This window comes from Juglans regia, chromosome 6 (genome assembly GCF_001411555.2).
Source record: "Juglans regia cultivar Chandler chromosome 6, Walnut 2.0, whole genome shotgun sequence".
Taxonomy (NCBI): domain Eukaryota; kingdom Viridiplantae; phylum Streptophyta; class Magnoliopsida; order Fagales; family Juglandaceae; genus Juglans; species Juglans regia.
In genome coordinates this window covers 2,943,386-2,964,283 of record NC_049906.1, presented here as the reverse complement: position 1 = coordinate 2,964,283, position 20,898 = coordinate 2,943,386, and the positions used below count along the sequence as shown (strand labels likewise).

Below are 20,898 nucleotides of genomic sequence, written 5' to 3'. Positions count from 1 at the left end.
ATATTTTGTAGATTTTGTCTGGCGATCTACATTACACTTGCCACCAACATGCACATTGGAAGTTCTTGGTGATCAATGTACAATGAAATTGCTACAGCAAGGTAAGTTATCAGTACATATGTAGTCTTTTAATAATATTACTAGTACATGACTGGCCTGTAGATTTTCATTTATTCTTGTTCTGACATTGTTGCTTTTTATGTATCTTTCAACATCTATATGACTAAGAAAAAATAAATTGTTTCATCATTATTTTGGAAATTTTTTCTGTTTTGTCAATGAAGTTGTTGAATGCAACAGACTTGGTATTTACCAGTTCCAATAAGTGCAAATTATGTACTTCTCATATAAGAAATCATAAGTGCATATGGTTTTTCACCTGTATAATTTGTTCTTTTCGGTGCATTCTTTGTTTGGTAGGATCAAATTGTCAAGTGTTGAATTTTGATCACATTGGGTACTGTGATTTTGGAAGCTAGCTTTATACTAGACTAAAGAGCTAGCGTACATAAAGACTTTCTAAAATGGACTCGTTAGTCTTCTAAATCATGTAAAAGGTAGCTCCAATTTCTGGTAAGACCCTTGTATTAATTGTCAGAGAGTTTCTACGTGTTCTCTATATGTACATAATATATACATAGTTGGTTATTTTAGTTAGAGATGCAAAGAAAAAATAAGAGATGCTATCTTTTAATGCAGATAAAAGTAAAACGCTACAAATATATCATTGGGTACTGTTGTGTGGGCAAATAGCTTTATTTCTTGTAGTGGTAACAACAGATTATAAGTGATCAGTAGATTAAAACTGGCATCTCTATTGCGTACACCCATGATATGTATCATTCATTTTTACTATGATCAATGTAGCTAGTACTTGTCTATACATGTTTTCGTCCATTTCTTTAGAATATCTACATGATAGATTATTATATACATACTCCATTTGAACGCAGAAAGCTCTCAATACAGCCTACGATCGACCTAGGTTTAGATATTCTTTTGATAAATAAGTGAATATGATTTCTCAAAGGAATCAAGTATATATGCAATGAGAAGCTAGGAAATTAGCTAGCTAGGTGATGACCGTGATTTGAGAATTTGTGGTGCTAGCCGGCTAAGGCTAGCTAGCTAGCACACGTTGGTAAGGCAAGTTGCATGCAAAAACTTCCATTTCATGACGCGGTAATCATGATTTCATATGCTTTGCCATGCATACTCTTTTATAAGTTTCTATATATATAGTGGCTATATAATTAAGCCATTGTAATTATATAGCCAACTATATATACTCTGAATCAAAATAATTTACTTTTTCATGTGTTTTCATTTTCTGTTATTTTCCCCCTTTTTCCACATGGTTTCCAATTAGAAACGTCAAGAAGTCCCTTCACACTTGTTCACAGTGGAAGAAAGACACTTTAATTTCCAGCACTTTCTAGAGATCTCTTATAATACTAGCTAGTACTAATGAATTAATTAAAATTAGGTTGACCCTTGATAATTTAGTTTTAACTGTTCAAACTATATATAATTATGTCACTTGGTGTTTTTATTTCTAATTTTTATAATTAGTGGATATAATGTGCCATGTTATCGACAATTAATGGCATAAAATGTGAAACATTAAAGGATGTTTGGAGAATGAAATAGTTTGAATTAAGTATTTATTAAGTTTTAAAAAATTAGTAAGAAAAAACTGAATAAAAAATATTATAAAATTAAAATATTCATGTTAAAATATTATTTTTTAATATTATTTGAGTTTTAATATTTGAAAAAGTTGAATTATCTTTTGTATTTTGTTTTAGAAGTTTGGAAAAGTTGTAATTATTGATTTGGAAGTGTTTGTACATATTTAAGTGATATTTGAGAAGAAAATGAGATGAGATGAAAATTATTTCTAAACAATCCCCTTAATAAATTGACGTGCCGAAAAAGATCTATAGCTTAATTTGGAATGGTCGGCCCCCTTAGCTAGCTAGAACCACGAACGTAAGGGAAAAAAACATAACTTGGTAATTAATTAGAAGAGGAGATCACATGTAACGCCCCGTACCCAAGGGTCCGGAGAGTTAACTCTTGTCACTTAAAAATCATTTTTCTTTCACATAGTACATACTCTAATTTTTCTTTATCGCACAAAATACTAATATATTTACATCACTTACTCCAGAATAACGATTCTAAGACAAGACAAAGTCTTAATATAAACATTAATCTCCCGACAAATCACAACATCAGAACACAACAAGTTTACTGAATGAAAACCATCAATACCCATATAAACCTTCTATGCTTAAACCATCATTCTTAACTCTTCTCACCCATGCTCCATATCCTTGATCCTCAACTGAAACATTCAAATCATCTGAAAAATATTGTGGAGATAAGGGGTGAGTTATCAACAACTCAGTAAGCAGAGAACATATACTAGCATGTAAACATGAGCCCTTTTCAGAAAGTTCAATATGCAGAAACAAAACATTTTATTTTTATATGCAGATCTCAGAAAACGTGTTATCAGAAAATCAGAGCGACTTTTCAAACATTTCATACTCAAGTCAACAATTCATATTTGAGGATCCATTTCATATTCAAAAACGCTTTGGCATAACATAACTGAACATATTCATCTTATCATATCATATCATATACCATGTTTAACCCCCGTGGTAGGGTTGTGCTATCCCCGGTGGCCAAACCAGGCAGTATCATGTGGTGAACTTCCCCTTTTTCAATCTCGGAGCCCCGAGTGTGCACACAGGAAAGAACACGTAAAAAGACCACTTTGTTTCCAAAGTGGGTGCACTCATATCATATCATGGTGGTACCAACCATATCACGTGAACAGTATCATCATATCAGAACCATATTCAGAACAGATAAGTATGCCAAAGTTTTATCATATCCATATCATATAAAAACACGTGCGAAACATATTCATATCATTTCTATTTGATCAAAAACAGATCCAATCATTTCATATCACATGCATAAAATTTCAATGATATCATATTCGCACTTTTGCATATTTCAGAAACATGTCAAATATTGCTCATGTCTACACATTTCATGTAAAAAAAAAAAAAAACATTTCTTTTCTCTTTCATATGTATCTCATGAGGGAATGCAAAACATATACTGAGGTTGTTTTTCACTTTTTCTTTTTAAAACAACATGCACATTTTTACAAACCAACCTCAGTTCATTTCTTTTTATGCAATTCTAGCATAGGAACCCCGCTTACCTGGACGACTTAACTTTTCCAAAATTTTCCTCAAATATGTCGAGTCGACTATAAATCGTCACCTATAAAGATAATCACGTAATTTCCGTAAGTTTCCAATCAATCATATATTTCGACATTTAAGCTAAGCTTCTTAAATAACCTATTTTAAATTTCTCAAAACTTAAAACCTTCATAATCCCAAAATATATCGTCACTTCCTAAAATCACCAATATCCGCCACAACCCACGTCACACACAAAACACCAATATTTAAACCCAAACCGCCAACAAATCTCATAGTCTAAACCAATCATGCTAACAACTCCATCACCCAATCCAATCAATCCCACTTACTCCTCAGACTCAGTCCGGCAAAACCAATCAGCAATTAAATACAGTGTAATGTGCTAGTGTAAAAATACATTAAATTCACGAGAATTCTTTGGAAAATACTTACAATGCTATATAATAAATTATGGAGGATCACGGAGGCGCAAGAAGTGAAAAAATAGTTGCGGAACAATGCAAAAATACACTGTGGCCGTGGGTCACAGATACCCACTTTCCAACGGCTGCAAACGAAGACCCGAAATTGATAGGGTAGGGCCTAGAAAGGTCAGTGAAGCCAATGGAGGTGGTGGTTTGCTGTGGGTGGCGGCGCAAGGGGTGTTTTTAGGCCAAAATACCGAAATCGAAGATGGGCTTGGTTGTGCTTCACCGGTGACGGATCGGAGCCGGGGTTGGGTCCATTGGGTTGCTAAGAGGTCGGGAATGAAGTGGTAGGAAGATGGTGGCCGGAGGTGGTGCGACGGCGGCGCGGTGGTGCATGGAACGCCGCGGCTTCAATGGCTTCGTGGTGGCTAACGGCGGCACAAGGGAGGCTGAGATTGGAGGGGTGAGGTCGCCGGCCGGTGGGGAGCACGATGGGGTGGGCGGTGTCGCACACGGCGGCGCGACGGCGGTGGGCTGGGGAAGAGACCAACGCACGGCGAGAGAGAGAGAGAGAAGAAGAAGCTTGCGTGCGGGAGATGGCCAGGAGAGAAGAAGAAAAAGGAAAGAAAAGAAAAGAAGAAGAAGAAAAAGAAGAAAAAAGAAAAGAGGAAAAAGAAAATATAGGGAAAGAAATGAGGTCCAATCCTCATAACTTGGGTCACAAAAATGATCCAACGGAAACAATTTTAAAACAGCAAGTGAAATAAAATAATTCAAACCCAGTGATTAAAATGAAAATAAATAATTAAACCCAACAACAAGTTAATTTAATTCGAGAAGAAATTTAAACGCATAACAATAATTAATTTAAAGAAAGCACTTCAAAAAATAATTTTCGTAAACTAAAAATCATAAAAATAGCCTAATTAAAAATCCAATAATTTTAAAACAAGGGAATAAATTCTGAATCAATAAAAATAATTCCTTCATTAAAATACACTAAAATACGGGGTGTTACATCACAAGTCTATATATGTATATCTTTCTTCTTTAAAGAAGAATATATTGTTTCAAGTTCTTAAGAAAGGCATAGAGCAAATGATCAAGAGAAAGCGGGGCAGCTGAAGGAAGTGGCATAAAAAAATATTAGTAAGGGCTCATTTGGGGAGTGGGATCGTGAGAATTTTGTGAATAATAGTAAGATAGTTTGTAAATTCTAATGAGATAGTTTGAGTTAAGTATCTTTTAGATTTTTGGAAATGAGAGAGAAAAAATTGAATAAAAAATATTATATAATTAAAATATTGTTAGAATATAGTTTTATAATATTATTTTTGTTTGGACATTTGAAAAAATTATAATTATTTTTTTACTTTTAAATTTAAAAGTATTTGTATTTGATTGATATTTAGAAGAAGATGAGATAATATGAGATTTTTGAGATGAAAACTTATTTCCAAACAAGCCTTTAATTATGACTCTAAGCATGCCACAAGAGGCCATTGGGTATCTAAAGGAAAAACTTGGTTTGCCAAAACTTGGTTTGCCTTGTATCAGAAATGGGCGCTAAAGGACGCCAGTTTGCTTTGATGTGATACTGATAGCTTTGGAGTAGTGGTCGGCCCTACGGCCGCTAAGGGGAAATTAAAAAAAATATATGTAAATTGGCTGGAGGACACAAGTCTGCCTTGTTTATAAATGGATAACAGGTTGTTTAAAGTTCTTGAACGACGTAGAGCGAAAGATAAAGAGAAAGCCTGGCAGCTGAAGGAAGTGGCTGATAATATTCCAAAGAGGCTAGCTAGGTGCTCAAGAGCGCGAGAGAGGTGAGGATCATAGACCTGCCATATATATATATATATATGTATAGAGATCAGTTATGATCTTCTCATGCCATTAATTCTCTTTTAGTGCTCGTGTGAAAAAGAATTCGTTTTACTTTCCTGACAATGAAGGATCAGACATACATATAATCTGAAGTTTAAAATATCTATTTATAAGAACACTGTCCCTTGTAATCTTTGCCAGGTCTCGTTCTCTGTGTTTGCCTGTTTGGTGTATAGAATATCGTAAGTCCTATGATATACGACTGCCTGTTTTTCATTGTTTCTCTCTTCTACAAATTGAGCCGCTTTTTTTTCCTGAAAATGTTTTTGATGTCATGTGCATGTTTATGTACTCAGTCCGGTTTTATTTTGCGTTAATGGACCATCTGCTTTCTCGGTTTTAAGTTTGCTAGCTTTTGCAGATCACTCATGGGGTCAAACTTATTTGCGTTTCAACGTGTACGTGTTTCAATGTGCAAACATGAGAATTCTCAAACATTACTGAAACACTACACTTTTCAAGTTTAAATTTTTTTCAACATTTTCATCTAATCTCACAAAAACAAGAGATCGAGTTGACAAAAGGAGATCACAATACTGATGAAAAGAGTAGAGACCACGTGAATCGATGCTAGTTAAAGCCGTATGTCATGAAGTTCCGAGACAGAGTAATATGCTGACCAGGTTGAAGTAGTTTTAAGTGTTTTGAAAATTCGAGGTTGTGAAAATTCGAGAGCTGAGGATCATACACCTGCAGCTATATACGGAGAGTTATTTTCTCATGCAATTAATTATCTCTTTTAGTGCTCAGAAAAATAATCCGTCAAGGAGACAGATAATCTAAAGTTCTTTAAATATCATCTATTTAGAACAGTACTGTCCCTTGTAATCTTTGCCTGGTTTACACCATACGGCCTGTATTTTTTCTAATTATTCGACACTGCCAGCAGCACAAGTAATTAGTTTTTAAGAAAGCACGCGAATTGAAGGAAAACCATGGCCTTCAATGGAAACCTTTTGCAACCTCTGCTAGTACTTGGGGAACTGATCGTGTTGATGATTTTAGTAGCGTCAGTAGCATCTAAACCCAATTCAGGATGTGACCGTAGATGTGGAAGTGTTGAAATCCCCTACCCATTCGGAACAAGCGAGGGTTGTTACCTTGACTCAACATTTCTCATCACTTGTAACAACACAATAATACATGGGCCAAAACCATCTCTGGGCCCTGAAATGTTTGTCGAGGACATATCAGTATTGGATGGGGAACTGCGAGTCTCAAACCCCGTAGCCAGTCTTTGTAAAGAACTCAAGATCAGCAAGGGCGGCAACAAACGAAAGGCTGAACAATGCTCTGCAGGGGATCCTTACTCAAGATGCACCTACGATGACCGGGAGCCTATTCGTAGAAGTGTCAAGGACGCTGGCACCTCTGTCCTCGAGCACAGCGGCAACAAAGGAAAACCGATACCGCAAAGCACCAACCAAGCTATGCCATGCTCTAAAGGGGATCCTTACTCAAGATGCATCTCTGATGGCCGGGAGCCTATTAGCATAAGTGTCAACTACAGTGGCAACTCTGCCTTGTTCAAGCTGTCAAATTTTCGCATTTCAAATAAGAGGAACAAGATTACTGCCGTGGGTTGTGGCGTTTATTCGTTTATTCAAGGCTCTGTGGAACAAAAGGGCTTCACTACTGGATGCTTATCACTCTGTAACTCCAATGCCAGCGATGTGGTTAACGGGTCATGCTCTGGTATTGGCTGTTGTCAGACTTCTATCCCGAATGGACCGACCGAATTTGATCTAAGTGTTCGGAGTTTGAGCGAGTACAACACGAAAACTCTTGACATCGGTGAATGTGCTTACGGCTTTATAGTGGACGAAAAAGCATACAACTTTTCATCCTCGGATTTCTCAAATTTACTAAATAGAAAGACTGTACCCCTGGTGCTTGATTGGGCAGTTGGGAATGAGACATGCGAAGATGCTAAGAAAAATAAGAATAGCTACGCATGTAAGGCAACGCATAGTTATTGTTACAATTCCAGCAACGGCCCTGGGTATCGTTGCAATTGCTCCGATGGTTATCAAGGGAACCCATACCTCCCTGTTGGACCTGACAGTTGCCAAGGTAATCTAGCTAAGCCTTATTTTCTCCTTAATTTGGCTCATCAATTTAGTATACAGATGGTAATTTGAATATATATATATATAATGTATATAGTAATACTAGATACAATTTTAAAATATGCAAGACTCACATTTTTTATTTTTTGCAAGGAATTAGGCCCGCGATTAAAAATCAAATTTTTTCATGAGTCTCAAAATTATCAATTTCTTTTAAAATTGGAATACGCGAGATTGACTTTACACAGCCTAAGACAACATAAATCACTTCTCATATTATATACATATAAATATATATTTATCTTTATTATTTATATATATATAATGTCATTGATCTTGTGACGTTTGTGGCTGTCTGCACCGCTGTGTTTCAGATATCGACGAGTGCAATTCGCTTGAGAAACCTTGCGCTGGTAATGCAACATGCACCAACACTGATGGAAATTACACATGTACTTGTCGACATGGGTACGAAGGAGATGGGAGGATGCCACCCGGCATAGGTTGCAGACCTAGAGAAAGCCAATCTAGAATTATTGCTATTGCACTCGGTACGTATGTATTAATAGAATTAATTAAATATAATATAGCGCATGCTATATTAATGTTTAAACTCTTTTTTGTTCATTTTTTGCTGAACTTCTAATTTTGAAATTACATAAATTTAAGGATTTGGCTTTCCAACCTCATCACTACTTTTCCCAGTAATCATTTGGTTGAAAAAAGTGGGAAATCGAGAACACATTCGAGTAAGAAGTATAACTCGACCCAAAGTCAATGTGGTATAGGTAAATTGTCCTCTCGGATGCTGATTTAAATATAGGAATAAAATTGGGTCATGCATTCTTTTTGAAAAAATTGAATAAATATAAGATCTGAATAAAAATAATAATTTTTTAATAATGGATTGATCCACTTTTTTTCAAAAGGAGTGGGCGGTGCATCCTCAACCCATAACTGTATCTAGCATTACTCTAAATTTATTTATAAGCTTCTTAATTTAGTCCCACATCATATACACTGTTGATCATGTAGAAAATTGCTACATCAACTTAGATAAGATAGTATTGATATTTTAGTTTTTGTAATAAATAGTATGTTAAACACCAAATTTACAATAGTATATGTAACCTCGTAAGGATTAAGATCATGCTCTTTATGATTATACCTTGGCCAAATCAATCCTTTAATTTGTATATAGTATTCCTTCATTGGAACTTGGAAGTACTCTGCATGAAGGAAATCAATAAAATTAGGACACTATCCCTCTTCTTTAAAAACAATAAAAATAAAAATTATTGGCCAAACAAGTGTTAGTACTCAAGGAATTTTTCCCTTTGTTAGCATTTGTCCCTTCATTTCTTTTAATAAAAAAATATTAATAGATAACACAATTTTCCCTTCGTTTCTTTTATATATCGACAAATAAATATTCTTTGACCCTGAAAAAAATTAAAAAATAAATACATATGCTAGCCATAAATTTTCTAGGAAAACAGCTTATAAGTTCCTTTTATAGAAACTTCTAAGTTTGTTCCTAACAAGGAAGTATACAAGAAGCTTAATGCACATGCCAGCTAGAGTACTCATCCTAACAATGAACCGCGTCACGAGTCTCTAGGAGTACAAGATCATGTGTCTCAGCACGGCATCAATGAAAGATACGACACATAGTATAGGAACAACATGCAGCTTGCAATATATAGGAAGCAGCAGCTAAATGATAATTAATTCTATTCCCTTTTTTGTTTCCCGACCACTGGCTAGGCTTTAATTCAAATCTTGGTAATTGACTTATCTTAAGATATTGTCACTTATGTGGTTCTCAAGCTTCTCGAAGTACTTGTATCGGGTGACAAAATAAGACATACATACAACTGGATTGATAAAACAAGAAATTTGAGACTATCGAAATGGTCAAAATGCATGTTTTAATATGTACAGGTATTAGCAGTGGCCTCTTAGTGCTCCTTCTGGGAAGTTCTTTGGTATATTGTGTACTGCAGAAAAGAAAGCTCATTAAACTCAAAGAGAAGTGGTTCCAACAAAATGGTGGCCTGATGTTACAACAAAGACTTCCAAATCAAACAGGATCCACAGAGACAGCAAAAGTCTTCAGCACTGAAGAACTTGAGAAGGCAACCGACAATTACAGCAAGAGCAGAGTCCTCGGCCAAGGAGGCTACGGCGTTGTTTATAAAGGAATATTGTCGGATAATAGAGTGGTTGCGATTAAAAAGTCAAAAATTGGAGATCAAAGTCAGATTGAGCAATTCATAAATGAGGTGATTTTGCTTACTCAAATCAACCATAGAAATGTTGTTAAACTATTAGGTTGTTGTTTGGAAACAGAAGTGCCCATGCTAGTCTATGAATTCATCACAAATGGAACACTTTCTGAACATCTTCATGATAAAAGCCGATCTTCCTTACTCTCATGGGACAAACGTCTTAAGATAGCAACAGAAAGTGCAGGGGCCCTTGCATACTTACATTCTGAAGCTTCCATGCCAATTATACACCGAGATGTAAAAACTGCAAATATACTTTTGGATGAAAACCACACAGCAAAAGTATCAGATTTTGGAGCTTCAAGACTCGTTCCTCTTGATCAAACACAATTAACTACTTTGGTGCAAGGGACATTAGGATACTTGGACCCTGAATACTTTCATACTAGTCATCTAACAGAAAAAAGTGATGTCTATAGCTTTGGTGCTGTATTGGCAGAGTTACTGACTGGTAAGAAAGTGATTTCCTTGGATAGGCCTGAAAGTGAGAGAAATTTGGCAACATATTTTGTTTCTATGGTAAAAGATGATCGCTTAGTAGAAGTTCTTGATGACAACATTCACAATGGAAGTTATATCGAAGAACTAAAGAAAGTTGCTAATGTTGCAAAAAGATGCCTAAGTGTTAAAGGAGATGATAGGCCTAGTATGAAGGAGGTGGCAGTGGAGCTTGATGGATTGAGAGTTCAGGGAAAGAAGGCGAGGAAAGAAGCTAATCTCAACACAGAAGAGAGTGAGTATTTTCTTCATCCATCCACACACTCTTTAAGCATTGATGTTGGCGTTGGCTATTCTTCCACAAGTACCATTGATAGTATGGGGAATCAAGCACTAAAACCAACAGATGATGGCAGATAATCCATTAGTCCTTGAACCACAATCAGCCAGCATCTTCCTCCAAGTCAACGGATGATGGTAGATTTCGGACTCTTTGCATGTAGTGTTCATGTTTTCTCAATATAGATCTTTTTGTATGTTAAAAGTTTTCTCACATGGTCTGCTAATTTGTATTATTGGGAGCTTTTGTATGTACGAGTGAGCAAGTCTAGTATTGCTCAATTATGTGTGCGCTTTGAGCTGGGTCGTCCTTTCATCATGTGTGTTCTAAGTTTTTATTTGTGAATTATGGGTAGATGTTTGGTGATAAAAGAATTTATACTTTCATCATGTTCTTTCTTTCCATTTGTCTTCGTTTTAAAAACAACATATTTCCTAACAGCCCCAAGATGGGCGATGGGGGCATGCATTAATAGTAATACCATTTAATGTAGACTTGTGAGAGACATTACTTCTTTTCCTCTCACGCTCACAATAGGAGAACGAAATAGAAATTGATGGGTCTCGATCGGCCAACTTGTTTATTTCTATCAGTTTAATTTCAGCCGTTTGATGTTAATGACAACTCATCACGAACAACCCATAAGTTCGTACTCTTTTCATTTGGAGCTACCAATTAATGGCTTGTAATAATAATGACACGAATTATTTATATAAATATTTTACAACTCTATTTTAAATGGAAAGTATTTTTTTTTTCAATTAAGATGTAGAATTACGATTATTTTCCAAAAATATATATGATTAAAAACGAAATTATAAAGAATTGTGTAAATGGGCTGTGTCATCTGTGAAGACAAAGTAAAAGAGAACATTATCATCTTGAAAAAATCTAAGTTCTCACAATGGAATGCCCACATCATTACACATAGCATCATCAATAGATTAACTAAAAATTAAATTTATTAAATATTTAGCTACTAGAAAAGAAAATATGATCACAATAAATTAGTTAAATTTTAAATAATTTGACTTTAACTAGAGTGACTTTCAAAATATTTTTTAAATTTGAAAGTTACTGTAAATAGACTAAATACATATTTCATCAATTATTTCTCTTTCCTCTTTCTTATCTACTTCACATGAAATAACATTAATTTAATTAGTTAAAGTAGTTAAATATTTTTTAAAGTAATATTATTATATAATAAATAAATGAATAATTCAATATAAAAATTTGATGTAAATATAATAAGTAAAGTTAAATTTATTTCATATTATTTTATTATTATATAATAATAAAAATAGCAATGAAAACTGAAATAATCAAAATCAAATTTATCACACATCAACTAAAAACTATCATTTAATTTTCGCTAATCGTTCGAGAGTGAAGTCTCTCCCCACACGATTTCCTTCTTTTCTTGTCGTTCTCTCTCTCTACTCTTCCAAAGGTCTCTGCTTTACCCTTCCTCCCTCGTTGCTAGGGGTGTAACCGGTCCGGTCCGGTCCGGTTTTGGATAAAATCTAGGACCGAACCAGTATGTACCGGTTTTGTATTTTTCAAAACCGATTACGCACCGGTTACTCTCCTAAACCGGTACTTCCGATTGTACCGGTTTCCGGTCCGGTCCGGTCCAATTTTCCAGTTTTTTTAAAATGTAAATTTCACAATTTATCATTAAAAATTTGTTTATAAAAAAAAAAATTGATTTAAAAAAAAACTGTTTTATACTTTTATTAATATATTAGACTATATAATAGTATTAATATTAGACTATTGGTATAATTATAAGTTACATATTAGTATTAGTTATAAACTTTTAGTGATTTAGTATTAACATTTTATGTAATAATTTATAAATTATAATAAGAAATTATTTCATATATGAATATATATGTTATATATAAAATTTCACATAAAAATTTATAATTATACATTATATATAAAACTTATATATATTAATATTTAATATATATAAAATATTTTGTATAAAACTTATATATAAAAATATTATTTTTTTATTTTTTTAATCAACCGGTCCGGTCCGGTCCAAAAAATCTCGGAACCGGAACCGGCCGGTTTTTACGTTTTAAAAACCGGTTCCAGACTGGACCGGTTCAAAACCGGTCCGGTTCGTTTTCCAGTTTTTCGGTTTGAGTTTAAACCCCTACTCGTTGCAATTGCCGAGAGCTTGACACCCACCACTGGAATAGAGAGAGAGAGAGAGAGAAAGAGAGCGAGTTATATTGTTGGCAATAAGAAGGCGTTGACGATGGCAGATCTGAGAGGGTTACAGAAGTGAGCTAGATGTGGGGGTTCCTCGGCGGTACTGTGTGCATGTCGAGGTGGCGAACGGTGGCGTTAGAAGCCCTAACTGGGAGAATCGAAGGACATGGGACAGAGAGAGGTCTTCGAGAGGTGGGAGAATCCTAGAGAGAGAGAGGGGTTCACCGCTGCCTATGTCGGACCAACACAGCGAGCAACGGCGGCAAGCGATGGTGGCACGGCGTCGCCAGATTGGCTACCAAGAGAATGAAAGAGAGAAGAGGCGTATGAGGGAGATATGGAGAGAGAAACGGAGGAGAAGACTGACTAGAAGCTTCATGCGACGTCGCCAGCAACCATGGGGCAGAGCTAGTGACAAAACGATCGAAATGGTCAAAATGCATGTTTTAATATGGACAGGTATAAGCATTGGCCTCTTAGTGCTCTTTGTCAGAAGTTCTTTGGTATATTGGGGACTGCAGAAAAGAAAGCTCATTAAACTCAAAGAAAAGTGGTTCCAAAACAATCGTGGCCTAATGTTACAGCAGAGACTTCTAAATCACGCAAGATCCATGGAGACAGCAAAAATCTTCAACACTGAAGAACTTGAGAAGGCAACTGAAAATTACAACAAGAGTAGAGTCATTGGCCAAGAGGCTATGGTGTTGTTTACAAAGGGATATTGTTGGCCAATAATAGAGGGGTTGCTATTAAAAGTTCGCTGGTATACTAAGGACTTAAGGATTATCTTCAATCGACCATCTTTTACACACTAAAACCAATGGAAGATTAAGTACATAATCCTTAATTTAGTCCTTAAAACCTATAGACTCAATCAGCCAGGATCTTCCACCAAGTCAACTAATGATGGTAGATTTCGGTCTCTTTGCATGTATTGTTTAAGTTTTCTCCATATTTTGTATGTTAAAAGTTTTCTCTCATGGTCTGCTTTGCATTATTTTGAGCTTTTGAATGTACGAGTGAGCAAGTCCTGTAGTACTACTCATCATGTGTACAATGTTTTTATTAACTGTGAATTATGTGTAGATTCTTAATTTTCTCAAAACATATTTGCTAATAGCCCCAAGATGAACAACGGAGTCACGGGGGAATGAGTAATATCATTGAATGTAGACAAGATGTGAGAGCCATTAAGGCTGATCTCCCTGATCTCACGCTCGCAACAGGAGAAGACATGGAAATTGATGGTCTCGATTGAATTGAAAAACCCAAGGAAAAAATGTAATCTTATAAACAAGAGTGATTATGAAAAAATAGGTGGCCGGTAGGATTGTTTCTCGTAATTGATATTACCATTAGTAATTTAATTTATTTCTGGTCCTTACAATAAGATACTGCATGTATGCACATAGCTACAGTGGTCTATTATAGGAGCTATTGTGGCTAATGAACGAAATTCTTGAGGTAATTTATAATGATTTTAAGACTTTTAAACCATAATATGACATAGAATATAAATCAGATCAGAAGATTCAAGATTCACCAATTCGTTTATTTTTCAAACTTGCATGAATCCTAACTTCAATAACTTCTTAATTTACCAAAATATATAGAGCGCATCAAAGTTTCATTAATCTTCTACCCACGCCGTCGACCCACCGTCACCGTGTTAGACCCCCACGTCGAGACACACTGTCCACCTCCACCGTTGCCGCCAACCCAGCCAAGCCCCTCTCTCGCGGCTTCTCTCTCTGCAGCAGATCTCCCTCTCTCTTCTTCCTCGAATTTCTTTCTCCCTCGGATTCCCGTTGCCGCCGCGTCCGCAGTCGCAGCACCACCTCCAGCTACCGGCGTAGCTACCCCACAACGGTCCCTAGCCCCTCCACCGAAGCTCTCCCTCTCTGTGACCGTCAATCTGCTCTCCCCCTCATGGATCTCGCTCAAGCTCCTATACCCACTGTGCATTGCCTTCCTCCACGGCATAGCACCATAGAAACTGCAGTTTGATTCTGTCGTAAAAAAAGGTATTGTCTTTGTTTGGTTTCTGATAAAATTAAATTTAAAAAATTGGAACTCTTGCAAGATTTTACTTTTGATTCCTCAAGCGGTGTTTGGTAACGAAAATAAGATGATGAAAGATTCGGATTTTGTTTGGATTAAGTGTTGCATATAACTAAGTTTCACTACAAGAAACAGGGTCTTTCCCGGCGCTTAAACTCGCCGCAAATAATCCCAAAAAACGCTGCAAATAAGTATTTGCAGCGATTTATGTTGTGCCGGCCTTTCGTCGCAATTGTAAAGTCTTTTAAACTATTAGCCAGCGAAACACAAAATTCGTCGCCAAAAATTTTTATTTACAGCGATTTTTTTCGCCTCTGATATTATTAATTTTGCTGCAAATAACATTGGGATTTCAGTCTCGGTTCACTGCGAAAAAGTATTTGTAGCGTTTTATATTGTCGCGAATACACAAAAAATCGCCGCAAATATCTTAATATTATTTGCAGCATGTTCATAATTCGCTGTGAATAATATTTTTTACAGCTGTTAAAATCGTCACAAATAAGATTTTCTCTTTTCCAGCGATTAATTGTCGCTGCAAAAGATTATATGCAACGATTTGTAGTGAATGGTGCCCCAAACGCTGGCGATATAGAAAGATCCGAGAGAGAGAGAGAGAGAGAGAGAGAGAGAGAGAGAGAGGTGGGGCCAGATTCGGGGAAAAGGAAAGAGATCGGCGTGGGGTTCGGGGAGGAGGGGGTAGTCGTCGAGGTGAGGTGGGGGCGGCGTGGTGGGATCGTTGGCGCCGGGCTGTGGGCGGCGGAGGCTTGAGGGAGAAGAGGGATTGGGGAGAGAGAGGGGGGAGGGGGGCGAGGGAGAGGCTAGGGCTGGAGGGAAAGAAATGAGGGGAAAGGGCAGGGCGCGGGTTTTAAATTTTATTATCTTTTGCGGCGCCTTTCATTCGCCGCTAATACGGTTTAATTGCCTCAGTTACTTTTAACAGCGATAATGGTTGCCGCAAATAGGTTCAATTGCAGCGAAACCTCTAATCGACGAAACTATAATGCCGCTACAGTTAACAAATCTTATTGCGGCGACAAAAATTGCCGCTACAGGTAGTTAAGTCGTCACAAAAAGTGATGTTGAAATTCTGATCTCCATTTTGATCCACAAGTATTTACATTCTTTTTTGCAACACTTTTAAAATCGCTGCAAAAGCCTAATTAATATTTGCGACGAAATTAATGGTTAAAAATCGCTGCAAAAGGTCACTTTTGCAATCGCAAAGATTTAAAAATTGTCGTAACAAGATTTTTAATATGCTGGCGATTTGTTTCGCCATAAAAAGTGAAAAATCGCTGCAAATGACCATATTAGGTTTTGAGTCGAATATGTTCGCTTCAAAAAGTTAAAAAATCGCCGTAAAAGACCGGTTTTAAAATTTTATCTAAAAAGCTCCTGACGATTTAAAAATCGCCGCAATTAAAGGCTTTATGCGGCGATTTTATTTCCAACAGTCATAAAATCGCCGCAAAAAGCCTTATTTCTTGTAGTGTTTGGGTTTAAATAAGTAAATTTAGTTTTGTTGTTGCTGCGAATTAGAGAATCTTGAAATATGGAAATAGAAAGTTTTGTTCATAAATGATTTTGGGTTGTAGTAATAATGGCTAAAGACGGACCCAACTGGGAGGGATTGCTCAAATGGAGAGGGAGCTCACGCTTTAGTGTACGAGGGAAAGTAAGTTTAAAGCTTTTCTTGAATTGGATTATTGGTAGTTATTTGGTCTGGAGAATTTGACCTCTGGACAATGCCTTTCCTCAGGCTTGGCAACTTTGTTCTTCTTTCAGAGACCTATAATTTAGATCTACAAAATACTTGCATAGGTTTTGTGAAATGAATCATTTCTCTCTTATTTTTTGCCGTTTACTGCATATGCACCTTTAGGTAATCAATGGATTTTAAGTAATCACAATATAGATTTCTATTATCTTGGTAATGTTTAGAAGGTGCTGTTAATAGTTCAATTTGTTTTGGTATTTTGAATTCCTTATTTTGAAGCGAGTGGTTACACTTGTATTGAATTGTGTTTTAGTAATCACTCATAAATCAATAAATCAATAATCACTCATAAGTGCTCTTAATTTTACATTTTTTAACTGATAGTGAAATATACAATAATATAATAAAAATTATAATGAAATTAACATTCAAACGAAACCAGTTTAGACTGAGGTACGAAAATATCGCTCTTTAAGGAGATTCAAGCCCTCTGCGGTATACAAAGATTCAAATTAATCGATGCAGCAAAATTTTTCTTGACTTGACTCCTCTAGGATATAACAGTCCAATTTTGCACAAGTGGTCGAGCTCAAAGCTCCACCAAAAAAATACATTTCTTTTATCTGAAAATACTCTAAAAAATATATATTCACTAAGCTTATTTTTCTTATCTCACTTTTTCTCAAGTATATGCCACCCACGTACCCAAAGACCAAACAAATATATATAATCCGGACAAAGAAAGGCTCTAGATGTAATGAACATTACGGAAAAAGAATAAAGGAGCCAACATCCAGGATGTAATGAGATAAAAAACAATAAAGTGAGGGCTTAACCATAAAAAACAATAAAAAAAAATAATAAAGTAAACTAAAGGCGATAACAAACGGCTCAATGAAAACAAGCCTATTAACAAACGGCTACTAAAACTAACAGAAATAAATGTTATTATTAAAAATACTAACATTAACTACTCGAACTATCATAAGAAACTTTTTCTGTATTATGTTTTTTAGAATTTTAAAATATTTTCCAAGTTAATTGTTATCAAACATGGATTTCATGGAACTTTAGCATTCCCTAGTTTTCATAGTTGTAGTTGCTTGTGTGGACCCAAGATTGTTGCCACGTGTCCCTCAATTCTCTTTGTAAAAGCAGGAAGATGAAACATAAGGGCATGTCAGCAAATATCTATTTTTATTCCCATATACCGGTCTTTTTGGCTTGATAGCTTTTTTTTTTTTTTTTTTTTTTTTTGTGGAAGCGTACATGCATTTTTTATAGTTATCGAAAGGAAAAATACCTCGGCTGTTTACATCTCATTTGTCTATCTCTCCCCCTTCATGAGTACACATCCTGGCACTATAGTTCTCGAAACAGAGTTATCTGAGAATCTATTGTAAAGTGAACACTTTGATATGTATGACCTATTACATTTGAGCGCTGAAAAATATTTGATTTCTTTAAATTATAATTTAAAGCTGGAGCAGTAATATGTCAAAGCTTATCAAGTTGACTTGTCTTAATAAAATGTTATTTTTTCCCAAACATGGAAATTAAGTAAAGTACGAAAAAAAAACAAAGAAAACTAGGTTTAATTTATAACTTAGCCAACTAGTGTCTAGATGTATTGGCTACTAAACTTAATTAAAAATCAACTTCGTATATATAGAAAAGGTGTGAACAAAAAGTTAGTTATAGGGCCTGGCGCTATCAAACACTTCATTCGTATTTCTAAACTATCTAATAACTACTAGTCATTAAAGTAATATTAATTATATATATATACACTACAAGAAAAATGATTATTTGTAACAAATTATACGCGACAAAAATGACTAATTGCGACTAAAATAGATATATTTTGACAAAAAAAATCATTTTCACGTAAAATAATCGGTAACAACGAGCATTTTTCTTGTAATGATTACAACTTTAATAGTTAATATCATTGGCCTTACTTGTAGTGTTCAATCTTAATTTCTCAAGACTTGGCATGGTCCGAATTTTTTGCCAATATTATTTTCTCTTATATATTGTCAGACAAAAACCTCATCTTTTATTTGACTTTAGGACTTCATTATTATTAACTTGAATTTGAGAACTCCGCCATAAAAGAGAAGAAAAAGTAGATAAAAGAAAAAATTAACTCACAAGCCCATCTTCCACTTGAATTTGAGAACTCCTTTGTCAAGTACTGGTCGTAGAGGTCCATCTTCCACGAGTCATGGTGGTCGAAATTTTACGTGGCCACCACAGTAGGACCAAAAACTTTGATATGTTGTGGCCACCACGACTCTTAAGGATATGTTGTGGGCTTGTGTCATGGAATTTCTAGGGAGTTGGAAAAATCATCTACCGCTAATAGAGTTTACTTATAATAACAGTTTCTATGCCTCCATTCAGATGGCCCCGTATGAAACTTTGTATGGAAGAAAATGTAGATCACCTTTGTGTTGGGGTAAAGTTGGCAAGAGTAGATTAATTGGACCTGAGATAATTCAAAAAATGAAAGATCAAGTTCGGGTTATAAGAACTAAAATGGCGGAAGCACAAAGTCGTCATAAGAGTAATGCAGATACGAGGAGAAGAGACTTATCCTTTGAGGAAGGTGATCGGGTTTACCTCAAAGTCTCTCCTATGAAAGGCGTTAAGAGCTTTGGTAAGAATGGAAAGTTTAGTCCGAGTAATGTTTGCCCTTTTTAGATTGTGGAGAAGGTTGAGCTTAGGGGTGATACCCGCCCCCTACGGGACGGGGCCACCCCTCCCCCTCCCCTCGCCCCCGCATATGCGAGGGTGGGATTTTTTTCCCAGGACCCCGCCCCCGCCCATAGAATTCGTTTTGGGCCACTTTGGGCCCATTATTTAAATTAAAAAAAATATAAATTTAAAAACAGAAAAGAAATAATTTTTTTTTATAAGTAGATATTAAGTTTTAACTATTAAATAATTAAGTAATATTCATCACTAAGGCAGTAAGACACTATGCTAAAATAAATAGTTTACAATTATACAAATTAAGAGAACAAATAAACTATTACACTATTACAAACTCTTCTAAAAAAAATAAATATTACAAATTGTATAATTAACTATTGTAGCAACATTACAATAATTGTAAATTAAGAAAATTGATTTTGGGGTGGAGCCATGGTTGTGAGTTCACTGAGTTGTGTCGAATGTCGATTGCTGTGAGACTGAAAATCAATAAGTTAAAAATAAAAGTTAATAAGTCAAAAAACCTGAAATATTAATAAGTTAAAAATAAAACAAATTAGAATTAAAAAGTTATAAAAACGAAACAAAGTTTTAAATGCAAAAAACAATTAGGGGAGAAATTATGCAAACCATGGCAATGGTAAGTCCAATACAAAAGTCATACTGCATCGGAGGTAGCCGTAGACGCCGTCTCATGTATCACTATAAGTATTAAATTTGAAATGAAATTAATGAATACCAATTAAATGAAAATAAATAAATGAAAATAAGAAATTAGAATAAATACCAGATCCAGACTGATCATCACCCTCCTCCTCGACGTCGGCCTCCTCATACTCAAGAACATCCGGAACATGAATTGGAGTTCCCTTGATCCAATTCTGCGTGCAAATCAAAGCCTCCACAGTGGCAGGAGCTAATGAACTCCGAAATGAATCTAATACACGTCCTCCGGTGCTAAAGGCCGACTCTGAGGCTACTGTGCTAACAGGGATGGCCAAAAGTGTGCGGGCTATCTCTCCAAGGATGGGATACTTCACAGCATTCACCTTCCACCAACTTAATATATCGAAATCTCGTGAAAATGGTAGAATCTCTGCTGCTAAGTATCTGTCTATCTCTGACTGAGCCTCTACAGAAGTCTGGAGGAAGGGGGTATGCTCATACCTCTCACCCCACTCCAATCTACGCCTTTTCCCACTCTTGACTTCAGGAAACTGTGAGCCTGAGGCTGAGGGGGTAGATGTAGGTGCCGCAATATTACCACCCCGCAGGGTGGAAAACTCATCAAATAATCTAGTAAGGGTTTCCCGAACCCTTGCTGCAATAAGTTCTGCCCATACTTGCCCGTATGCAAGGCCCAATCCAAATATCATGCCATCCAACTTATACCTCGGGTCAAAGACGACAGCTACATATAACAAAATATTAGCCCTAGTTAAATCTCCCCAATACTTGTCGTACTTTGACCTCATAATCAATGC

The 20,898-nt window shown here is 35.8% G+C and overlaps 2 protein-coding genes across 5 annotated transcripts in view; both read left to right on the top strand.

The window, feature by feature from the left end:
* Positions 1–20,898, top strand: part of LOC108990529 (wall-associated receptor kinase 2-like) — a 329,567-nt gene that overhangs the window by 262,336 nt on the left and 46,333 nt on the right. The window lies entirely within an intron of this gene.
* On the top strand, positions 5,405–11,042 carry LOC108996798 (wall-associated receptor kinase 2-like). 4 transcript variants are annotated; one of them, XM_018972807.2, is made up of 4 exons: positions 5,405–5,487; positions 6,438–7,621; positions 7,992–8,168; positions 9,562–11,042. In XM_018972807.2, exons 2-4 carry the CDS (start codon positions 6,484–6,486, stop codon positions 10,764–10,766), a joined length of 2,520 nt encoding a protein of 839 aa, XP_018828352.1. In that variant the 5' UTR covers positions 5,405–5,487; positions 6,438–6,483; the 3' UTR covers positions 10,767–11,042. The 4 variants fall into 4 exon arrangements, with proteins under 4 accessions (XP_018828352.1, XP_018828354.1, XP_035546433.1 ...); XM_018972809.2 differs by having other exon boundaries at positions 6,435–7,621; XM_035690540.1 differs by having other exon boundaries at positions 5,910–7,621.

What these genes read in the sequence shown, in the direction of transcription:
- LOC108996798 (XM_018972807.2), top strand. Translation starts at nt 6,484, where the DNA reads ATGGCCTTCAATGGAAACCTTTTGCAACCTCTGCTAGTACTTGGGGAA. An exon ending in TGGACCTGACAGTTGCCAAG is followed by an intron (nt 7,622 to 7,991) that starts GTAATCTAGCTA and finishes GCTGTGTTTCAG; the next exon opens with ATATCGACGAGTGCAATTCG. An exon ending in AATTATTGCTATTGCACTCG is followed by an intron (nt 8,169 to 9,561) that starts GTACGTATGTAT and finishes TAATATGTACAG; the next exon opens with GTATTAGCAGTGGCCTCTTA.